The following is a 21,643-nucleotide window of genomic DNA, read 5'->3' as shown; positions in this document are numbered from 1 at the left end:
CGCTCACCCCTCCTGTCTTCTAGTTTGTGTGTGTGTGTGTGTGTGTGTGTGTGTGTGTGTGTGTGTGTGTGGAGATATGGAGAAGGCGGTGCTTCTTGTATCCATGTGCTTCTTGTACCCATGAGCTGTATTGATACTGTATCTGTCAATCCACTGTTATCATGGTGTAAATAACATCCTATGTGTAGGTATAACTGGTTGTTGGCTCAGCAATACTGTAACTGACTGTTTTCATAATGTCAAAATGCACTGATAGTATTTATGTCCTTTAGATATTGTACATTTATGTGGACATAAATAAAGCATTTAAAATATGTGTGTGTGTATCTGTGTCCGCACATTCACTCACCCCTCCTGTCTCATAGAGAGGGTTGTCAAACTCTGTCTCCACAGTGATCTGGCTGTAAGGGTGGGGGTAGATGAGAGGCAGTCGTAGGTTGGAGTGATAGCGACACCTGGTGGAAAGGAGCGGGAAAGCAAAGAGTAATGAAAAACACCTAGAAGTGACACCACAATTCTCATTCATCTGTTATTGCACAGACAGAAAAGGGAACTAGCGCAGTGTGTGTTTATTCAATGGCCATCTAGTGTGTTCAGGTATATTACTGTCATGTGCTGGGCATCCACATGAACTGTATACACTGAAAGACAGTGTACTTGTACAGTGTTACTGTTCAAATATAGTTATTGTTCAGGGGTTGAAGAGAGGGGGGCGTGGCTGACCGTGTCACATAAACGTAAGCCCCTCCCAGCAGCACGGAGAGCAGAAGGACCAGGATGAAGATGCCCAATGCCATGTTCCCTCCATCAAGACCAGACCCTGCCGCTGCCTCAGCAACTGAGAGAGAAAGTGGGCAGAGAGAGGAGAGAGGGAGGGTGGACAGAGAGAGGATAGAGGGAGGATGGGCATAGAGAGGAAAGAGGGAGGGTGGGCAGAGAGAGGAGAGAGGGAAGGTGGGCAGACAGAGGAAAGAGGGAGGGTGGACAGAGAGGAGATAAGGAGGGTGGGCAGAGAGAGGAGAGAGAGAAGGTGGACAGAGAGGAAAGAGGGAGGGTGGGCAGAGAGAGGAGAGAGGGAGGGTGGACAGAGAGAGGAGAGAGGGAGGGTGGACAGAGAGAGGAGAGAGAGAAGGTGGACAGAGAGGAAAGAGGGAGGGTGGGCAGAGAGAGGAGAGAGGGAGGGTGGACAGAGAGAGGAGAGAGGGAGGGTGGACAGAGAGAGGAAAGAGAGAGGGTGGGCAGAGAGAGGAGAGAGAGAGGGTGGGCAGAGAGAGGAAAGAGGGAGGGTGGGCAGAGAGGAGATAAGGAGGGTGGACAGAGAGAGGAAAGAGGGAGGGTGGACAGAGAGAGGAAAGAGGGTGGGCAGAGAGAGGAGAGAGGGAGGGTGGGCAGAGAGAGGAGAGAGGGAGGGTGGGCAGAGAGAGGAGAGAGGGAGGGTGGGCAGAGAGAGGAGAGAGAGAAGGTGGGCAGAGAGAGGAGAGAGGGAGGGTGGACAGAGAGAGGAGAGAGGGAGGGTGGACAGAGAGAGGAGAGAGGGAGGGTGGACAGAGAGAGGAAATAGGGAGGGTGGGCAGAGAGAGGAAAGAGAGAGGGTGGGCAGAGAGAGGAGAGAGAGAGGGTGGACAGAGAGAGGAGAGAGGGAGGGTGGACAGAGAGAGGAAAGAGAGAGGGTGGGCAGAGAGAGGAGAGAGAGAGGGTGGGCAGAGAGAGGAAAGAGAGAGGGTGGGCAGAGAGAGGAGATAAGGAGGGTGGGCAGAGAGAGGAAAGAGGGAAGGTAGGCAGAGAGAGGAGAGAGGGAGGGTGGGCAGAGAGAGGAGATAAGGAGGGTGGACAGAGAGAGGAAAGAGAGAGGGTGGGCAGAGAGAGGAGAGAGAGAGGGTGGGCAGAGAGAGGAGAGAGGGAGGGTGGGCAGAGAGAGGAGATAAGGAGGGTGGACAGAGAGAGGAAAGAGAGAGGGTGGGCAGAGAGAGGAGAGAGAGAGGGTGGGCAGAGAGAGGAGAGAGGGAGGGTGGACAGAGAGGAGATAAGGAGGGTGGGCAGAGAGAGGAAAGAGGGAAGGTGGACAGAGAGAGGAGATAACGAGGGTGGGCAGAGAGAGGAGGGAGGGAAGGTAGGCAGAGAGAGGAGGGAGGGAAGGTAGGCAGAGAGAGGAGGGAGGGAAGGTAGGCAGAGAAAGGAGAGAAGGAAAGTGAGCAGAGAGAGGAGAGAGGGAGGGTGACAGAGAGATGAGAGTGACAGGAAGAGGAGAGGGAGAGAAGAGAGATAGCAGAGAGAGGAAAACATAAATAGACAGGAGGGTCTCAGTCACACTGACAGAATGTCAAATCCAATAGTAATTAATAAAAACATGTTTTCCTGGATCTCTGTAAAGCGACCTTGGGTACCATGAAAGGCGCTATATAAATTCAAGTTATTATTATTATTATTATTATTATTATTATCATTATTATTATTATTATTTAATAATAATAATAATATAAATGTTACATCAAAATAGACAGAAAGACAGACAGATAAACAGGCAGGCAGACAGACAGACAGACAGACAGACAGGCAGGCAGGCAGACAGACACAGAGATGCTGGTAGAGTGGACGGAGAGAGAGAAACAATGCATTATATTACTATTCTGGGTGCGTGTCTGTTGGAGTACTGCCTGCTCACATGATTGACTAATTAAACATGGTGAGCGGTCACTAACCCAACAGCGCTAAGGCTGACTTAAGGCAGTGGTGTGCCGTCAGGGCCAGCAAGGCCTTCTCTGCTGGCCTAAACATCATCAGAATATACATTTTATTTTAATATATATTTTCCACAAATATGTATTAATGATTCCCCATAGTCTATTCTCTTCATTTCATAGCTTTCCTCTTGGTTGCGCTGCTTCCAGTCTCCGATTGAGATTTGGAGGGCTGGCCTTTATGTTAGAGCTTTTATCCAATCAAAATGTGTTGCTAGGGGGCTCAAAAAATCTGCCCGCCTTCACATTAAACGGTGCTGCGGATTCGACCTGTAACTTAACATTGGAACGAGAAAACCTGTGGCGTACCTAGTAAACCTACGTAGATGCGAGCAAAAGCAACAACGGCGCCTGCTGTAAGGCTCAATGATGTCAGCACCCAGCACGTCTTTTGATTGGATACGCACTATTGCTACGCACTATTGCTACGCACTATTGATATTCACTATTGAGATGCGGAACTATGCCGGTAGATGTGAAACTTTTGAAAGTGCGCAGGGAAACGGAGCCTCACAACGAAAGCTTTCGTTGACTGATCGATAATACTGATCGATTGTGTCCTGTTTTTGGGTAAACAATAACTTTCATTTAGGGGACACAATGAAAGCGCCAAGTCCACAAACAGAGGAAACTACGTTGAGCTTCTTTCTTTTCTGGCTGAAAACAACCCAGATTTACATTACCACCTGTCCACAAACAAAGTGTTTACTGGGACGTCAGGCAAAATACAAAACGACCTGATTTTTGCTATTGCTGAAGTGATGGAAGAAGAGATCAAAATGGAGATTAAAAAGGCACCCTTTGTCGCTATTATGGTGGACGAGACGACAGACGTGGGTAATGTAGCGATCTTAAAGATGTTAGTTTAACACTCTTCATTGTAAATGCGGATTTATTGATTAAAAATGCTTCGGAAATATTAATATAACTCTGTTGTACTTGTCTGACTATGTTAAGGTGATGCAACGCCCGGTTATACTGTGTTTCTGTCTAGTTTCTAGAGCCATGGCGTCATAACGATGGTATTAAGAGGTAGAATAATTCAGGTAGGAATGTGTCGGACATCACTGAAGGCCTAGGTGTGAAATGCACCGCCCGCCACTGACTTAAGGAGACACTGAGAGACAGAGACAGAGACCGGAGCACACTGGACTCACCTTCCAAAGCATGGTTGCCAAAGCAGTCATGGTTGGCTGAAAGACATCATCCTTTCAGTCAGTGCATTTCACATAAAACATTCTCTAAAATGATAGTATCCATGTCTCCAATGTCTTCAAGTCATAAATAGTTACAGAGGACTACTTGTGTGAACCAAACATGCCTGCCAAGAGTTCCACGCATACAGTAAGGACATTCAATTAAATTCAAGAAGCTTTAGGTGAACTACCCCTTTAAGTTACCACTGCTACATGCATATCTATGTGCAGTAGAAAGGCATGAGGGGGAATATTCTATTCCATGCATCTAGGGGATGACAAGTGCACCACAGGCCTCACCCCTGCAGAGAGGAAGAGGGCCGCTCCAAAATGACGGATTTCCCATGATGCACTTGATGGCGACCTCTCCGATGAGCTCGTAACCTTGGTAACAGACAAAGGTGAGCGATTCGCCTGGCAGATACAGGCGCTTGGACAGGATCTGGTACCCGTTGTCAGGGAGACCAGGGTTCTCACAAGAAACAGAGTCTTCCACTAGAAAAATAAAGAGAGCAGGGTAGAAGAAAGTGTCTTTGGTTAGTATGAGTATCTTTGGTTAGTATGAGTATCTTTGGTTAGTATGAGTATCTTTTTTCATTAGTATGAGTATCTTTGATTAGTATGAGTATCTTTGGTTAGTATGAGTATCTTTGATTGGGAAAGATTGTGGGGGATAAAAGGGAGAAATGGTCTTTTATTTGCGTGGGTATCTTCGGGCTGAGTTTCTTTAAAAGATTGAGGAGCAAACTTTGATGCGAGCTTCTTTAGGTTTTGGGTGACTTTTTGTTGGATTTAGGCAAATTCCTGGCTCAGAATGAGAAGGTTTGAGTCAGAGCTTCTCTGACAGGCCTGACAGGCTCAGGATGAGGAGCACTGACTCATGGGTAATCTCTGCCCCCTCTTCCAGGTGGCCGAGGGCTGATTGGCACGCTGCATTTGCATCTATTTAGCATATCAAACGACTCACTAACACAATAATAACCACACACACACACACACACACACACACCCACACACACACACACACACACACACACACACACACACACACACACACACACACACACACACACACACACACACACACACACACATTAATAACCATGAGAATGCAGAGGAGGAAGCGGTCTCGCTCTCTTTCTAACACACATACAGACGCTTGCAGCAGTGTCAAGAGAACAAAGAGAGTGCCAACCCCTGTTAAGTCCTCTATGCCAGAAATCAAGTGGGCCTACTCATCATAGATTACACTGAAACATGAAACGATATCAACAACAGCTCCTCATCTAGACAAGCATATTGCCTACAGTCTTCTACTGTATATGCTAATGGCAGCATTGGAAAACAAAATTGGCAACCCAAAGATGTCCCAGAATAAGGCCAGGGTTTTTTCTCCTGACCATGTAAGCACAGCAGGAGAAAAACTCCAGAAACAGAAACAACCTCCTGCTGTGTCTGGTGGTCGTACCAGGACTCAAGTCAGATGAACTTCCTGCTCTTGTGCTCAAAATTTGAAGAAAAGAGCAGGAATCTGAGTTAATCCGACTGTACAACCAGACATTTGATGGGGTCCTCTAAATAAAGGAAGGACAGTACAAAGAGTGGTTTGTGTCTCAGCTTGTTAAGAGAACTGTACAAATACAATGTGATTGAGCGTATGTATGACCCGTGATGACTCACAGACACAGTGGGGGAGTTTCGACGTCCAGACAGGTGTCCCTGGCTCACGGCCATAGCAGGTGGGAGTAGCGCCCCCCTGCAGGATGTAGCCAGGAATGCAGCTGTATTGGATGGTAGTACCCACCAGGAGTTTAGGGTCTGACAGAGTACGGGTGGAGTGCTCCACATGACCAGGGTCTGAACAGTACATAACTACAGAGAGAGAGAGGGGGGGGGGGGTGTCAACAGAGTGGTGTGTGCACATGCAAGCTCATACACACACTCACACTCACACTCACACTCACACTCACACTCACACTCACACTCACACTCACACTCACACTCACACTCACACTCACACTCATTGATGAACCGATGCCGTCCAAAAGGCGAAGCCTCTTCCGGAGCCTCAGGACCAAAACTCAGAGGCTAACCAACAGCTATTTCCCCCAGGCGATCAGGCTCATGAACAAGCCTACTGTAGACTATCGACTATCCTCCCCAAACACATCCCCTTTATTTGGACTACCTAAACCTTAAGCTCACAGCCACTTTACTACTTGAACTATTTCTTTTATTACGAGTTGTACTGCTAATTGTATCCTGTCTTATTTGTCACTTATGTCCTGTACTATTGTCACTTATTTATCTTGAATTATGCCTATTGCCTTATTGTCTTGTGCTGCAATGTCGGGAACCGAACCACACACACACACACACACACACACACACACACACACACACACACACACACACACACACACAGGAAACTTACTCTTCTCACAGAAGGGGGGCTGTGTGCTCCAGGAGAGGTCCAGTAGACAGGTCAACGTCTCTCGTCCCACAAGGTCGTACCCTGGGTCACACTGGTAGGTGATGCGCGCCCCCCGTACCAGTGCAGTATGGGAGGTGGTCTTCCAGCCGTTCTGGATCTCAGGCAGGTCCGGACACGAGTCGTTACGCGACACCTCTGTTTCCATAGATAGAAGAGAAGATAAGACATGCGTCTCACCGCATAAAAAAATACAATGTTTCAAGTATATACCGTACATGCATCTATTCTAATCCATCTACTGTATTACTATTCTCTTTCCCAATGACAACCTGTGGGAATGATGAATCCTCACAGCAGAGGGTAACAACCCAGTCTTTTGCCACGACTCAGGGAATGAGCTGCCACCCACCATTTGGGAAACATTAAGTAGAGCTGTCAGGACTGCAGAGTCACTACCTATCTTCTGCCGTAGACTGAAGACCCATCTCTTCAGGCAACAGTTTTACAGTTTTTCTCAATCGCTTTCACACTAACATCGGAACTAGAGACACAATGGCCAAAACCTGAAACTCGTGTACCTTATCTCACACCAATTCTGCAGAAATACAAACACATTTCCTGCTTTTTCACTCATTTTGCATTTCTAAACCACACAGTTAACAAAACACTGAACACAATTCTCTACATTTGGTACAATGTTCAATCTACAATCAACATACGTTTCCACCGGGCTGCTCTGGTTCATCGACCACCCACGTTTATCCATTCTTCCTCTGCCACCATATTCTCCATTTCTCAACCCTATTGAGGAGTTTTTTTCAGCTTGGCGTTGGAAGGTATATAGTATATGTATATATGAACACAGGCCCCATGAGCGTATGTACGGTATACCCCTTCTACAAGCAATGAAGGATGCATGGTTATATTTATGCTGAAGTATATCAGGGCTGGATTCGTCATGCCAGGCGATACTTTCCCCACTGCTTAGCCAGGGAGAACATTGCCTGTGATGTCGATGAGGTCCTGTGGCCAGACAGAAACGAAAGGCAGGATGCAGCCTAATTTTCTTTTTCTTTACAGTATATGCAGAAGGCTTATTAAATGCTTTCTATTGTTTGTTCTGTATGAAGAACATTTGACAAATCCAACTGTTTTCTGAGATGTATACAGTAATTCAGAATAAAAAAACATTCTATTCTTGTATTTGTGTGTTTTATATTTGAGTATGAAAACATAACAGTTTATAAAACAGGCTACTGTATGTATGTAGTGTAACAATACTACTGCAAAAAGGCCTACTGATAGTAGTGTTTTCCACTGAGCACATCAGTGTTCAATTGGTTCTTAGTGTCTATTCATTTGATGGTGTGTGTGTGTGTGTGTGTGTGTGTGTGTGTCATTTGACGACATTTTATTTTTTCAGAAGACACAACATTATTTTGAAGGCAGTGTTTGCTTTTGCAAGAGATTTGTGGAGTTTATGGTTTATGGATTTGTGTTTAGTCTTAAGAGAGAATGAGCCATGCTTTCAGAAAACATGTTGAAGCGATAGAGAAAAACTGTAACTGTAAAGAACTCTTTATCCCCTCTATAATTTCTCTACTGTAAATAAAATAAAACAAAAAAACATATCTTCAGTCTTCCTTCTTCTAACATTATGACTGGCAATGGCCCCTGGCCCTAGCATAGATTACTTTTTCTTGCTATGACTGATGATTAACTTACTTGGACAAATGTATTGGTTGCAATTTGCTTGGGATAAAGGCTTCTGCTAAATGCTAAAAATGTAAATGTAGTAAGTAATATGATACATACTGTAGACTCTGTATCTGCATAAGGGGTCAACAAAAAATATGCCTACTTGTCTAAATATCCTCCCTCCCTAGAATACTTATCACATATTTCCCCCAAACACACTACCCTGTCCCCTAACTGACCTCCAAATACTCATTTCTGTCTTAATGAGACTCACTGCAGCACAGCGGATGAGACTGACCCTGCATATGAATAGAGCAAATCCATCATGAAGCGGATAATTACACTAGCAAAGGCAATATATGAATACATATCCAGCCCACTGCTGGGAGTTACGTAGGTACTGGGACTGAGTGTGTGTGTGTGTGTGTGTGTGTGTGTGTGTGTGTGTGTGTGTGTGTGTGTGTGTATGATTGATCTGCGTGCATACAGTATGCAGTGTTACTGCTGTGTAACTGGTCCACCGGGGTTTGTAAGTCAGAGCTCTTAAATCAATTATTCATTGTCTATTGACTGGGCTCTATACCCTCACAGTGTGAATGTGGACTAAATCTGTGTGGAGGGTAATTAATCCAGCTCTCCACTCCTTTTAAAGGAACACATACTGTACACACTCTCTCTCTCACACACACACACACACACACACACACAGAAAACTTTAGGAGGGGTCTGCATTTGCGTATTCATGCAGCGTCTGTCTGACACACTCACTAGGGAGATACGTGTGTGTGATGGGAGTGTATATGTGTGTGAGATACGTGTGTGTGTGTGTGTGGAGTGTATATGTGTGTGCATGCTGAATGATTGGCATGCATATTTTAATGTGATTTTATGTTTGTGTTTACGCTTGTGCAGCACAGAAATGGTAGGGTATGTCTGTGTGTGTGTGTGTGTGTGTGTGTGTGTGTGTGTGTGTGTGTGTGTGTGTGTCTCAGTGAAGGCCCTTGCGGGATGGTGAGACAAATAGGATGTGATTGAATAAGGGCAGAGATGAGATGAGAGAGAAGAAGGAAAAATAGAAAGAGGGGAAAGAGGAGAAAAAGAGGAGAGGGGAAAGACGAGAGGAGGATGGGAGGGAGTGGAGAGATTGGGCAAGGGGAAGGAAAAAAAAAGAAAAAAGAAAAGAGGCTTTGAAAAGACACTCTTCCTACTGGGTCTCATCTCTCATAGCTTCTCATAGTTTGGTTCTTTCTTTCCCTTCTTCCCCCCCCCCCCAGCGCTCCCTCGTTCTTTCTCTCACCCATGTAGTTGATGATGAAGCCCTCTCCTTTTCCAAAGACCAGGCCCGCGGGGTCAGAATGAAAGGTCACCGTGAGGTCAGGGGTCGTGGAGGACAGCTTGAAGGGAGTGGCCCCGCCCACGTACTGGCCCAGAATACGAGTGGTGACCTCGTCACCGTCCAGGATGGTCAACATATCACTGTCACTCAGGTTTAGCCTGAGGGGGAGGGAGAGAGAGAGAGAGAGAGAGAGAGAGAGAGAGAGAGAGAGAGAGAAAAAGAGAGAGTGAGAGAGAAAGAGAGAGAGAGAGAGAAAGAAAGTGAGAGAGAAAGAGAGAGAGAGAGAGAGAAAGAAAGTGAGAGAGAAAGAGAGTGAGAGAGAAAGCGAGAGAGAAAGAGAGTGAGAGAGAAAGAGAGAGAGAGAAAGAGAGAGAGAGGGGAAGGCCGTGATTACAGTATTATGGTACACATACACATACAGTATTTACCGGCCCATGAGTGATATCAAGTATGAGTGTGTATGGCATCAGTTTCACATCCGTGGCTCAGGGTGAAGTCATGGTGTCAGCCTGAATGAGTCAGAGAGAGCTACAGTAGAATGACCTCAGGGGCGATGGCATAAGTAGAGGATTTAGTCGTTTCACAGCCTGTTATCACTCACCAGCCACAATGTCACAGTGATGATGACAACAGCACTTAGGCTTCACATCAAGGCAGGTCAGTCCAGTTACAGTAAGCAGGTAATAGAGACTTGCATGTGAAAGGCAATGATGGCTCTAATGCATTACTGTCATGATGAATCATCCCATTTTTGTGGGTGATCTGGGTGTGTTTCTGTGTGTGTGTGCGTGTGTGTGTGTGTGTGTGTGTGTGTGTGTGTGTGTAGTGATGCTCTCACAGCTGAACGTCGAGCAAGACTCGTTTGTCTTCTCCTACGTGTATCCTCCAGCTACAGTCTTCCCCGTCTCCGTACCACTCTGGCCAATTAGGTGACAGAATGACCCCCCCCGGACCTGCCAGGTCCCCCCCGCACAGAGCTGGAGAGAGAGAGAGAGAGAGAGAGAGAGAGAGAGAGAGAGAGAGAGAGAGAGAGAGAAAGAGAAGAGGAGAGAAAAAACGATGCCAAGTCACAAAATAATGAAGAAAAAACTGTGAAATAGATCATTTTTTTCTCAAGTAAAGAATGAAGGACAAATTCTATCAGCATTTGCATTTGTCCAGGTTGTCTAGACTCTAGAGGTTAACATAGCAACACTGACTCTCTCTCCTCCACTCCTCCCCTCCCTTCTCCTTTCTTCCCCTCCCTTCTCCTCTCCTCTCCTCTCCCCCCCAACACACACACACACACACACACACACACACACACACACATATACCTTTGCAAAGTGGTTCTGTGTCGTTCCAGTAAGGATCCCTGGCATTGATGCACTCGATGACGGGTGGTCCCTGTTCCAGGGAGTGGCCCCCGTCGCAGCTAAACTGGACCACAGAACCCACCCCATACACCAGGTCAGTGGTACTGAAGTTACCATTCTGGAGGTACGGCTCGTAACAGTGGCCACGCTCAAATGCTGGAGGGGAGTGGAGAGGAGAGAGAGTAGAGAGGAGAGGGGAGAGAGAAGAGGGGAGAGAGGAGAGTGGATAGGAGAGAGAAGAGAGCAGAGGGGAGAGAGGGGAGAGGAGAGAGTAGAGAGCAGAGGGGAGAGAGGGGAGAGGAGAGAGGAGAGTGGAGAGTGGAGAGTGAAGAGGGAGATGAGACACAATCAATCAATCCATCAATCAATGTATTATGAAATGTTATGGTTGGTATCAAATATGTGTGTGTAAGGCTTACACTCATAGCGGATGTTGAAGCCTGTATTGTGGTTGGGCTGGTCAGTGATGAACTGCACCCTGACCGCTGGACCCTCACTTATCACTCCCTCAAAGGGTATCGGACCTCCCCGACCCGAATCAAACAGCACCACAGACCCAGCATCCAGACCACTCCATAGAACAAGCCTGGGGAGTGAAACCCAGAATTAATTCACACAGACGGATACACACACACACACACACACACACACACACACAGACACACACAGACACACACACACACACACACACACACACACACACACAGACACACACACACACAGACACACACACACACACACACACACACCCACACACACACAGACACACACACACAGGCAGACACACACACACACACACACACAGACACACACACACACACAGACACACACACACACACACACACACACACACACAGACACACACACACAGACACAGACACACACACACACACAGACACACACACACACCACACACAGGCAGACACACACACACACACACCCACACACAACCACATAATGAGATGAGAAGCAATTAATCAGAGCTTTAATCAGCTAATTCACGTGACAGATCCAATCACAGCACTAATTGATTAAATGACAAGATAGAGTGTTTATGCAATTAACACATCAGGTATACAGAGAATCAACAACATACACAAACACACACACACACACACACACACACCTGTCTGTGGGCCCCAGGGCCAACCTCTCTAGGTGGAGATGGAGTCTCTGTCCCTTGGGGGCCTCCAGGGACCAGGAGCAGGAGCGGTCCTGGGTGGCGTTGGGTCCCGGCCTGGGAGAAGGGGACAGGATCCTCCCCACGGTGGCGTTCTTCACAGAGCCGCCACACAGCGCTGAGAGGGGAGGAGGGGACCCATCAACCAATCACTGGGATCAATTAGCAATGGCCGTCACGTCAGCCAATACAATGTGGGGGATATTGGTTGTGTGTGTGTGTGTGTGTGTGTGTGTGTGGAGTGTGTGTTACTCGACACCCCTCCTCACCCCTGCAGCTGGGCTCCTTAGCACTCCAGACAGGCAGGGAGGCGTTGAGGCAGGTGAGCGACGCCGCCCCCTGTAGGTGGTAGCCCATATGGCAGTGGAACCGGGCAGTGCCCCCCGGCAGAAGGTCTAACACTGACACCTCCCCGAAGTGAGGCCTCCTCGGCAGCGCACAGCTAAGCCTGAAAACTACAGAGAGAGGAAGAGAGAGAGAGAGAGAGGGACAGAGAGGGACAGAGAGAGAGAGAGAGGGACAGAGAGAGAGAGAAAGACAGAGGGGGAGGAAGAGAAAGAGAGAGAGAGAGAGAGAGAGAGAGAGAGAGGGAGAGAAAGAGAAAGAGAAAGAGAGAAAAAGAGAGACAGAGAAAGAGAGAGGGAGAGAGAAAGAGAGAGAGAAAAAGAAAGAGAGAGAGAGAAAGAGAGAGGGAGAAAAAGAAAGAGAGAGAGAGAGAGAAAGAGAGAGGGAGAAAAAGAAAAAGAGAGAGAGAAAGAGAGAGGGAGAAGGGGGGGGGATTCTCAGCTCAGACGGAGAAGATGGGTGAAACACAATAAGACATCTCAATGTGTCACTGTAGGACAGTGTGATATTCTATTGTGTTGTCTTCATCTACTGTTGGCTTCCCCTCTTTCTCTCTCTCTCCCTCCACCGTGTCAGCTGATCTGAGAGGAGTGGACGGGCGAGGGGAATCCAGAGTAATAGGCTTTACGCCACGATGCTCCCACATATCCAATCCTGTCAGGTCCACACTGACACGGGGAGGCAGACAGGGAGAGGAAGACACGCAGACAGAGACACACGCACCCACACACGAGCACAGACACAGACACAGACACAAACACAGACACAGACACAGACACAGACACAGACACAGACACAGACACAGACACACAGACACACACACACACACACACACACACACACACACACACACATTGTTTGGGATTGCTCAGTGTTGAACGGTGGTCAATAACTCATATTTGCACATTTCTATCTGGGTTGTCAGCCCTTCACTGTCCACCAGACTCAGAGGCTACCATTGTGTGTGTTATGTGAGATTAGGGTTGTGTGTGTTATGTGAGAGTAGGGTTGTGTGTGTTATGTGAGATTAGGGTTGTGTGTGTTATGTGAGAGTAGGGTTGTGTGTGTTATGTGAGATTAGGGTTGTGTGTGTTATGTGAGAGTAGGGTTGTGTGTGTTATGTGAGAGTAGGGTTGTGTGTGTTATGTGAGAGTAGGGTTGTGTGTGTTATGTGAGTAGGATTGTGTGTGTTATGTGAGAGTAGGGTTGTGTGTGTTATGTGAGAGTAGGGTTGTGTGTGTTATGTGAGAGTAGGGTTGTGTGTGTTATGTGAGAGTAGGGTTGTGTGTGTTATGTGAGAGTAGGGTTGTGTGTGTTATGTGAGAGTAGGGTTGTGTGTGTTATGTGAGAGTAGGGTTGTGTGTGTTATGTGAGAGTAGGGTTGTGTGTGTTATGTGAGAGTAGGATTGTGTGTGTTATGTGAGAGTAGGGTTGTGTGTGTTATGTGAGAGTAGGGTTATGTGTTATGTGAGAGTAGGGTTGCCAACTGTCCAGTATTAGTTGGGATGTCCCGTACTTTAGGCTGGATGAATATACACGACCTCCCTCCCAATCACAGGCCTCCCTCATGCGTACGTATAGCATAAATGTGCCAATTCCTGCAAACGTCCCGCCCTGTGCAGCGGCACACCATCTTTTGTCGTTTGGTAGTGAGAAAGGTGGCAGCCCTATGTGAGAGGAGCAGAGTGTATACAGAGACACAAGCACGCACACACAAACGAAGTACATAGACACAAGCACACACACACACAAACCCAGACAGTGTTGACTTACTCTGATAGTGGAGTTGGAACATGCCCATGCCTCCCTCTGGCAAAGAGCGGTAGTACACTGAGATGGTATTGGTTGGACTGCGGATCACCTGACCTTCCACCAGCAGTGTCTGATTGGCCAGCACCAGCAAGGCCCCTCCTTCATCCACCCCTCTGATGGACAGCTGTTCACCTTCTGACAGGTTTACACTCTTCACCTGTGGAGGGGTGGAGAGGAGAGGGGGGGAGAGGGGAGGGGGGCAGATGACATGTTTACTTGTGGGTCTCTACTGTAAACAAACTCACAAGACTCTTAGTTGTAGTCATACAGTAACATGTGCCGTGGAGGGTGCTGTACCATTGGATGCCAGTAGGGGTCAGAGTGAGCTCTACAATCACAACACAATCAGCAGTCCCATCACAGCATTATACACACACCATCACTATGCTGTCACCAACAACACAACACTCCCAATATGTGTGTGTGTGTGTGTGTGTGTGTGTGTGTGTGTACAGAATGTACCTGTAGCTCCACCCCATAGCCCGTATACACAGTGACTGTGTAGGTGCAGTGTATGAATGTTCCATCTGGTAGAGGAGGGTCATCAGATGAGTCTATGTATCCCTCTGGATCAGAGAAGTTCACACTGCACCCGGACACAGCTAGAGAGAGGAGAGGAGAGGAGAGGAGAGGAGAGGAGAGGAGAGGAGTGGAGAGGGGAGGGGAGGGGAGGCAAAGGGTGGGGAGGGGAGGAGAGGAGAAGGGAGGGGAGGTGAGGAGAGGAGAGGAGAAGAGAAGAGAGGGGAGGAGAGGAGATGGGGGGGAGGAGAAGAGAGGAGAAGAGATGAAAAGAGAGGAGAGGAGAAGGGAGGGGAAGAAAGGAAGAAGGGAGGAGAGGAGAGGGGAAGAGAGGAGAAGGGAGGGTAGGAGAGGAGAGGAGATGAGAGGAAAGGAGAGGAGTCAGTGTTGCTCTACCCTCTATGTTAACCTCTAGAGTCTAGAGTCTAGACAAGTTGTACAAATGCAAATGCTTACAGAATTTGTCCTTCATTCCTTACTTCAATTTCACAGTTTATTTAAGGAGCTTAATCCAGGGAGGCTGGGAGACAGCACAAATGTGACACAGTCTGGTGAAAAGGGTGGCATGTCGGCAATTCTTAAGTCGCACAAAAAAAACAGTTTTTACTTAAGTTTAAGTGTTGGAGTGAGATATAACAAGCAACAGTTTTTGGATCACTTTAATACTTATAATTTGTGAATTGGATTCACTGTATTGTCTACCATAGGCTACTGGGTAAGTGATACATGGCTTGTAAACAAACGTACGTTTGTAGCAACAAGAGCATACCTGGGGAAGGTGTATCTGTGCCCGTGTCTGTGTCCACGATCGTCGTGACCTCATCGCTGTGGTTGGGTGTGTGTGTGCTACCCTGAGGTTCAGGGAGGCCGTATGTCTGGGAGTGTGTGTGGGTGGAGACAGGAAGGGGAGGGTCGCTGGCTTGGACTGGGACTGAGGGTCTCTTCCTTGGTCTCATCCTTCTCAATAGCCCCTCACTTTGCTGCTCCAGAGACAGACCTCCAGGGAGGGACCCTGTGCTGAGCCCCTTCCCCAAGAGAGGCAGCAAGTCCTGGGGAAGAGCGGAGGGCAGGACTGCCCCTGTCTGGGAGAGGAGACGGTCCTTCTGAGCTAGCACTGACTCTAGCAGACCCCCGGTCCCCACACCTGTGCCTCTACTCCGGGGACTGTCATTGTCTCTGTCCCCTTCATTCACCGCAGGGGAGGAGGAGGAGGGAGGGGGGGATGTCGAGACGACCTCACCTAGAGAGAGAGAGAGAGAGAGAGAGAGAGAGAGAGAGAGAGAGAGAGAAAGAGAAAGAGAGAGAAAGAGAGAGAGAGGGGGATGGAGGGAGGGAGTGAGACATATTGACACAAAACACGAAAATGCAAAGGCACCGGCAGAGTTTAAGTAGTCTGCAAGTAAATCGGTTCTAAATTTAGTTTGAAATCCAATTGCTTCGCAGGTGCTCAGAATACCAATTCATCCTACAGCATGTGCAGGTAATAGGGCCATCTTGATGCAGCTGAATCATACAGTGGCAGTCGTCTCCACCACCCATTATCACTGGGTCTGGGTGGGCCTCTGGCCGATACAGTGTCACTGTTGTTATCTGGAATGGGCTTATCTAGGCAGCAGGATCAGAGCCTAGCAGGGGACACCTGCTCTCTCTCTCTACAGAACTCACACACACTGAGCATTCTCTCTCGCACGGACACACACCCACGCACAGGCATACAGACAAACACACACACATGCACAGACACACATGCATGGACAGATTGGACACACGCACGGACACATGCACACGCGCACGCACACACACACACACACACACACACACACACAAACACACAAACACACACACACAAACACACAAACACACACACAAACACACACACACACATTCACGCAATCACATAGGCTGGGCACGAACTTTCTCTGGGGTGGAGAGACAGAGCAGTCAAGCATGACAGAGATAGAAAGAGAGAGAGAGAGAGAGAGAGAGAGAGAGAGAGAGAGAGAGAGAGAGAGAGAGAGAGAGAGAGAGAGAGAGACAGGGGGAGGGGGGTGGAAAATGGGAGAGAGGAAGAGATGTACAGACAGACAAACTGCTCTCCCACGCATGCTAAAATGCCATCTCCGGCTCAGCACTAAAAAGCACAGACCGGCAGAAACATCGACATACAACAACAATACTGACACACACACACACACACGCACGCACGCACACACACACACACACACACACACACACACACACACACACACACAGACACACACACAAACACAGACACAGACACAGACACAGACACAGACACAGACACACACACACACACACACACACACAGACACACACACACACACACGCACGCACACACACACACACACACACACACACACACACACACACACACACACACAAACACAATCCCCGCGCTGTATGCAGGCCGGCATTGTAAATAAGAATGTTGTTCTTAATTGTCTCGCCTGGTAAAATAAAGGTTAAATAATAAAAAATAAAAAGTATCCCTGTGCACTCTTCCCAAATAACACCAACAACCCCTCACTTCATTCGCCCTGTATTCTCCTCATTACAGGATCAATAATGTAGTACTTTTAAAGAGAGCTTTTCTCTAGGACTAAAAGCCCGTTGCATTTTCTGGGGTATCCTATCCTAACCAATGTCTAGTTAGTGCCACCGTACCGAGGAATGGAATGAGACAGAAGCAAATATATTAGTGTCTGAGCTGTCAGCAGTGTCTACTCAGTCTCTAAAGTCGTTGTCAGCAAGAAACTCTGAGCTTTTACACGTCACCCTTGAGATAATTCACCACTTTGAAAAACGTCTTTATGTCTCATTACACGCACACACACACACACACACACACACACACACACACACACACACACACACACACACACACACACACACACAGATTGTAACAGACCGGGTTATGCTATTTGACAAAGACAGCCATTTGCATGATAGATAGATAGATAGATAGATAGATAGATAGATAGATAGACTTTATTTGTCATTGCTACAGTACAGGTACCAAACAACGAAATTTAGGAGGGGAGGCTCCCCTGGTGTTTAGGAAAGGAAAAAGAAACACATTTTAGAAAAAGCATAGATGCATAAAATCACAAGAAGGTAAGGAGCTGGTTTACATCAATAAAGGCTATGTACACAAGCCACTGTACTATACTGTACAGATAGTCAACTAGGGTTGTCATATTGCACAAGAAAGTATTTTTTCACATTATTTTAAAGTGTCACAGTTTGCAGGCTTGAAAATGTACATGTTTGTGCCTCAGCACTAGCTGCCATACAATCCGTCCGGACTGTCCTGGGCCCAGAACTTGATGGCAGCAACTACACTATGAAACCCATTGAGAATGAGCTTGTAGGCTACAAATCTAACAGGCTCTGGGAGACATAACTCTGTCTGTACAGTATACTGCTCAAATCTGGTGACATCTACTTATTTATTTTTTGCATTTCAAACCTTTATCTAAAACTCGATAGGCACTGAGGTCACCCTCATTTACAGTGACGTCGAGTGTACAATAAAAAAAACAAAAAAAACAAAAACAATTGCAATCGGTAGAATACAGTTTTTGCACCAAGCGTTTAAAGGTAGAGGCAGAGGGGAGGACCTCCAACCGGAGAGTTTGCTGCAGAGTGTTCCGTGTATTAGGGCAGGGGTCGGCAATTAGGTTTGGCCTCGGGCCCAAAATTTTTTGAGCCACTAGATGGCGGGCCATAACATAATCAAAGGCTAATTTAAGTAATTGATTGTTAAAAAATGTGACACGTTCTAATGCTTTGACTTTTCTTTCGAAAAATGTACACATCGCTAGTCAACTAACACAGCTTGTTTTGTGAGCCTGCTAACAATGTAAAGTAGTGTTCTAGTTAACTAGGTAGCAGTCCAATCCATTACGTTGCAGTATTAGGCTTGACTAGCAAGTTTGTGTTGTGATTCTCAACAACGTTGAAACGTAGTTTCACCCTTTTCCATAGTTTTGAATAATAAATATGTGGACTGACGATGTATCGCAGCCTAACTTATTCTAATAATTATTTAACATAGTTTTATTCTGAATTATTCCCCCCTCCTCCCAGACAAGGTCACATTATTTATTATTGGATTGGTTGTTTGCGTGCCGGGTGAAGTTAGCTAAACAGTTAACCTGCTAGCAAGAGAAACATCATGTCACTCTCCAAAGGTCTAAAGAGGAAAGTTGACGGTGGAAACAGGGCATTTAAAGAGGAATGGACAGCGAACTATACGTTCATCCTACCTGGTTTCATCAATGCAGAGCCGTTGTGAGACTCACATCTTCCGTGCTCACGATGTTCCCTTTCTATACAAGTCGTCCTTTTCGTCAATGAATGTGATAAAGACGCACGAGAGGAATCGATTGATGCATAAAAATAAAAATAAACTGCCTGCGGATTAAAGTGACGTCAATATCACCAGATATCAAGCAAATAGTGACCGATGGGAGATGCCACTTTTCACATTAAGTGAGTACCAAGCCTGTCGTTATTGTATTTAATAACCTAATTGTATTTTGTATATTTTGAATGAATGGCTCATTGTACTTATTATCCCTAATAGCGCGTTTGCTCTGTCGTTTCAGGAGCATAGGCCTACCACCACTTTGCGCCGATTTTGTTGTCAATGTTTTTCAGAAAATTAAACAGAATTTGCTTTGTTACTGTTCATATGTGTGTTGCAGTCACATACGTAAACATTACGTTTGAATGATTTAATGAGCTGATGTTATTTTTTTCAAACCACACACCGCATGTTGGCTATTTCAGCACCACGCCTTGTCCACCTACTTATGATTCACTATGAGGGGTTCAGCGTCAGTGCGCTTCGGTGCACCCCGCTGCCTGATTGTCTGTCCCTGTGTCATTCACTCTCAACATGGATACAAGTACAATACGCATTATTCAGGTGGAGGTAGATTCTCTATTCGGACATTATAGGCGCGGTGTTGGACTGTCGGTCCGATATTGTAAAAAAAAAAAAAAAAAGTGGATTCTCAAAATAATCTGCTGGGCCAAATATTATTGGTGACGGGCCAGCAATGGCCCACGGGCCGCCTATTGCCAACCCCTGTATTAGGGGCATCAATAAAAAAAGTCTGTTTTACCCAGGTCTGAACGTGCATACGGAACCCGAAAGGAACTATTAGATCTGGTCACATAAGTACCAAGACTCCAGTCCAATAAAGATGAGATATAAGGAGGAAGCTTGCCACAGATGGCCTTGAAAACGAACAAGTTCCAGTGGTAACTGCGCCTCAGAGAAAGAGAGGGCCAGCCAACCTTGTCATAAAGTATGCAATGGTGAGTGTCATAACTGTCCCCGGTAATAAACCTTTGAGCTGAGTGATAAACTGAGTCCAATTGTTTCAATGTAGATGAAGCTGCATGCCTATAGATAACATCACCGTAATCTAATACGGACAGGAATACCGCCTCGACAACTCCCTTCCTACAAAGCAAGGGGAAGCTAGACCAATTACGGTAAAGAAAGCCCACCTTTTGCCGAAGTTTGGAGGCGAGGCCGTCGACATGCGTTTTGAATGATAGCTTCTCATCCAACCACAGCCCAAGATATTTGTAGTCGGTAACTCTCTCAATGGAGGAGCCGTCAACTGTGGATATAAGAAGCTTTGTAAGGTCACATTTCTAGCCCTAGTAAACAACATGAATTTCATTTTCTTCGAGTTGAGGACTAGCTTATGCCTCGAGAGGGCATCTTGCAGTGAGTTAAAGGCTAGCTGCAAGTTGATAGTAGCAGCATGTGGGGAATCTGCTATACTATAAAGAATGGTATCATCGGCATATAAATGAACGTGGCAACCAGTTAGCGAAGATACCAGTTCATTAATATAGATGGTAAAAAGTACAGGGCCCAGCACCGAACCTTGAGGGACACCCTTTGTAACTGTTATGAAATCCGAATTGCCACGTGAAGATTTTATACACTGACGCCTGAGGGAAAGGTAGTCATGGAACCACGCACAAGCTCCTAAATCCAATCCAATATCGGATAGCTGTTCTAAAAGCAAGTGGTGATCGACCGTGTCAAATGCCTTCGAGAGGTCGACAAAGAGGGCCGCGCAGTGGTTCCTCTTATCCAAGGCCGAGACTATGTCGTTAGTTACAAGTGTGATAGCAGAGATGGTACTATGGATAGGTCTGAAACCGGACTGATGGGGACTAAGAATTGAGTGGCTTGATAGAAAGCGTTTCAATTGAGAATTGACCAAGGTCTCAAGTACTTTAGTCAGGCATGGGAGAGTGGAGATCGGTCGATAGTTATCCGGATCAGCCCTATCACCCCCTTTGTGTAAAGGAATGACTCGCGCAGACTTCCAGACCAACGGAAATACACCAGAGGAAATGGAAAGATTAAAAATGTAAGTTAGCGGCACGCTGATAATTGGCGCAGCCAATTTTATGAAAAATGTGTCTAGTTTATCCTCACCAGAGGATGATTTGGGGTCAATAGTTTCTAAAACCTTGAGGACCTCCGCGGAAGTAAATGGTTGAAAGGTGAAAAGGGGGACACGGTCCACAAGGGCAGTATCATCAGAAACCACCATAGAGGGGTGTCCAGGGTACAACCTATCAAATAGGTGACCAGCTTCGGAGAAGTGTTTATTAAAAGCAAGGCGAATGTCGCTAGGATCAGAGATCACAGAGTCATTTACATTAATACTAAGGGGCAGAGCACTGGAAGGACGATTTTTAGTCAAATTAATTGCATTCCAGAATTTGGCAGGGTTAGAGTATGAGGTGGTTATCAGATTCAGGAAATATTCTGATTTAGCCTTCCTTACAGCTGAAGTGCACTTGTTTCTGAGCTGCCTGAAGTACAGCCAGTGTTGGGGGACACCAGTACGTCTGGCACGGGACCAGGCACTATTTCTGTTATTAAAGAGGGTAGATAGCTCATGAGTAAACCAAGGCACTACTCTATTTTTTATTCTAGTGGTTTTAAAAGGGGCGTGCCTATCCA

The 21,643-nt window shown here is 46.6% G+C and overlaps 1 protein-coding gene across 3 annotated transcripts in view; it reads right to left on the bottom strand.

Moving 5' to 3' along the window:
* Nucleotides 1-21,643, bottom strand: part of sez6l (seizure related 6 homolog (mouse)-like) — a 34,620-nt gene that overhangs the window by 1,734 nt on the left and 11,243 nt on the right. For 2 of the 3 annotated variants that reach the window (XM_080528998.1, XM_080528999.1), the window contains exons 2-16: nucleotides 15,383-15,853; nucleotides 14,557-14,696; nucleotides 14,056-14,251; nucleotides 12,207-12,392; nucleotides 11,884-12,055; nucleotides 11,177-11,343; nucleotides 10,719-10,913; nucleotides 10,241-10,379; nucleotides 9,364-9,560; nucleotides 6,369-6,563; nucleotides 5,615-5,806; nucleotides 4,235-4,429; nucleotides 3,896-3,931; nucleotides 724-838; nucleotides 350-455 (exon numbers count right to left, since the gene is read on the bottom strand). In XM_080528998.1, the coding sequence (XP_080385124.1) occupies nucleotides 350-455; nucleotides 724-838; nucleotides 3,896-3,931; nucleotides 4,235-4,429; nucleotides 5,615-5,806; nucleotides 6,369-6,563; nucleotides 9,364-9,560; nucleotides 10,241-10,379; nucleotides 10,719-10,913; nucleotides 11,177-11,343; nucleotides 11,884-12,055; nucleotides 12,207-12,392; nucleotides 14,056-14,251; nucleotides 14,557-14,696; nucleotides 15,383-15,853 (2,702 nt within the window). Of the gene's footprint in view, nucleotides 1-339; nucleotides 456-723; nucleotides 839-3,895; nucleotides 3,932-4,234; nucleotides 4,430-5,614; nucleotides 5,807-6,368; nucleotides 6,564-9,363; nucleotides 9,561-10,240; nucleotides 10,380-10,718; nucleotides 10,914-11,176; nucleotides 11,344-11,883; nucleotides 12,056-12,206; nucleotides 12,393-14,055; nucleotides 14,252-14,556; nucleotides 14,697-15,382; nucleotides 15,854-21,643 lie in introns of all 3 variants that reach the window. The other variant, XM_080529000.1, reaches the window with a different exon arrangement.

The sequence above is a fragment of the Nansenia antarctica genome (assembly GCF_963989245.1).
Source record: "Nansenia antarctica genome assembly, chromosome: 4".
Classification (NCBI taxonomy): Eukaryota; Metazoa; Chordata; class Actinopteri; order Argentiniformes; family Microstomatidae; genus Nansenia; species Nansenia antarctica.
The sequence above is the reverse complement of the archived record's forward strand: the minus strand, read 5'-3'. Positions and strand labels throughout refer to the sequence as shown.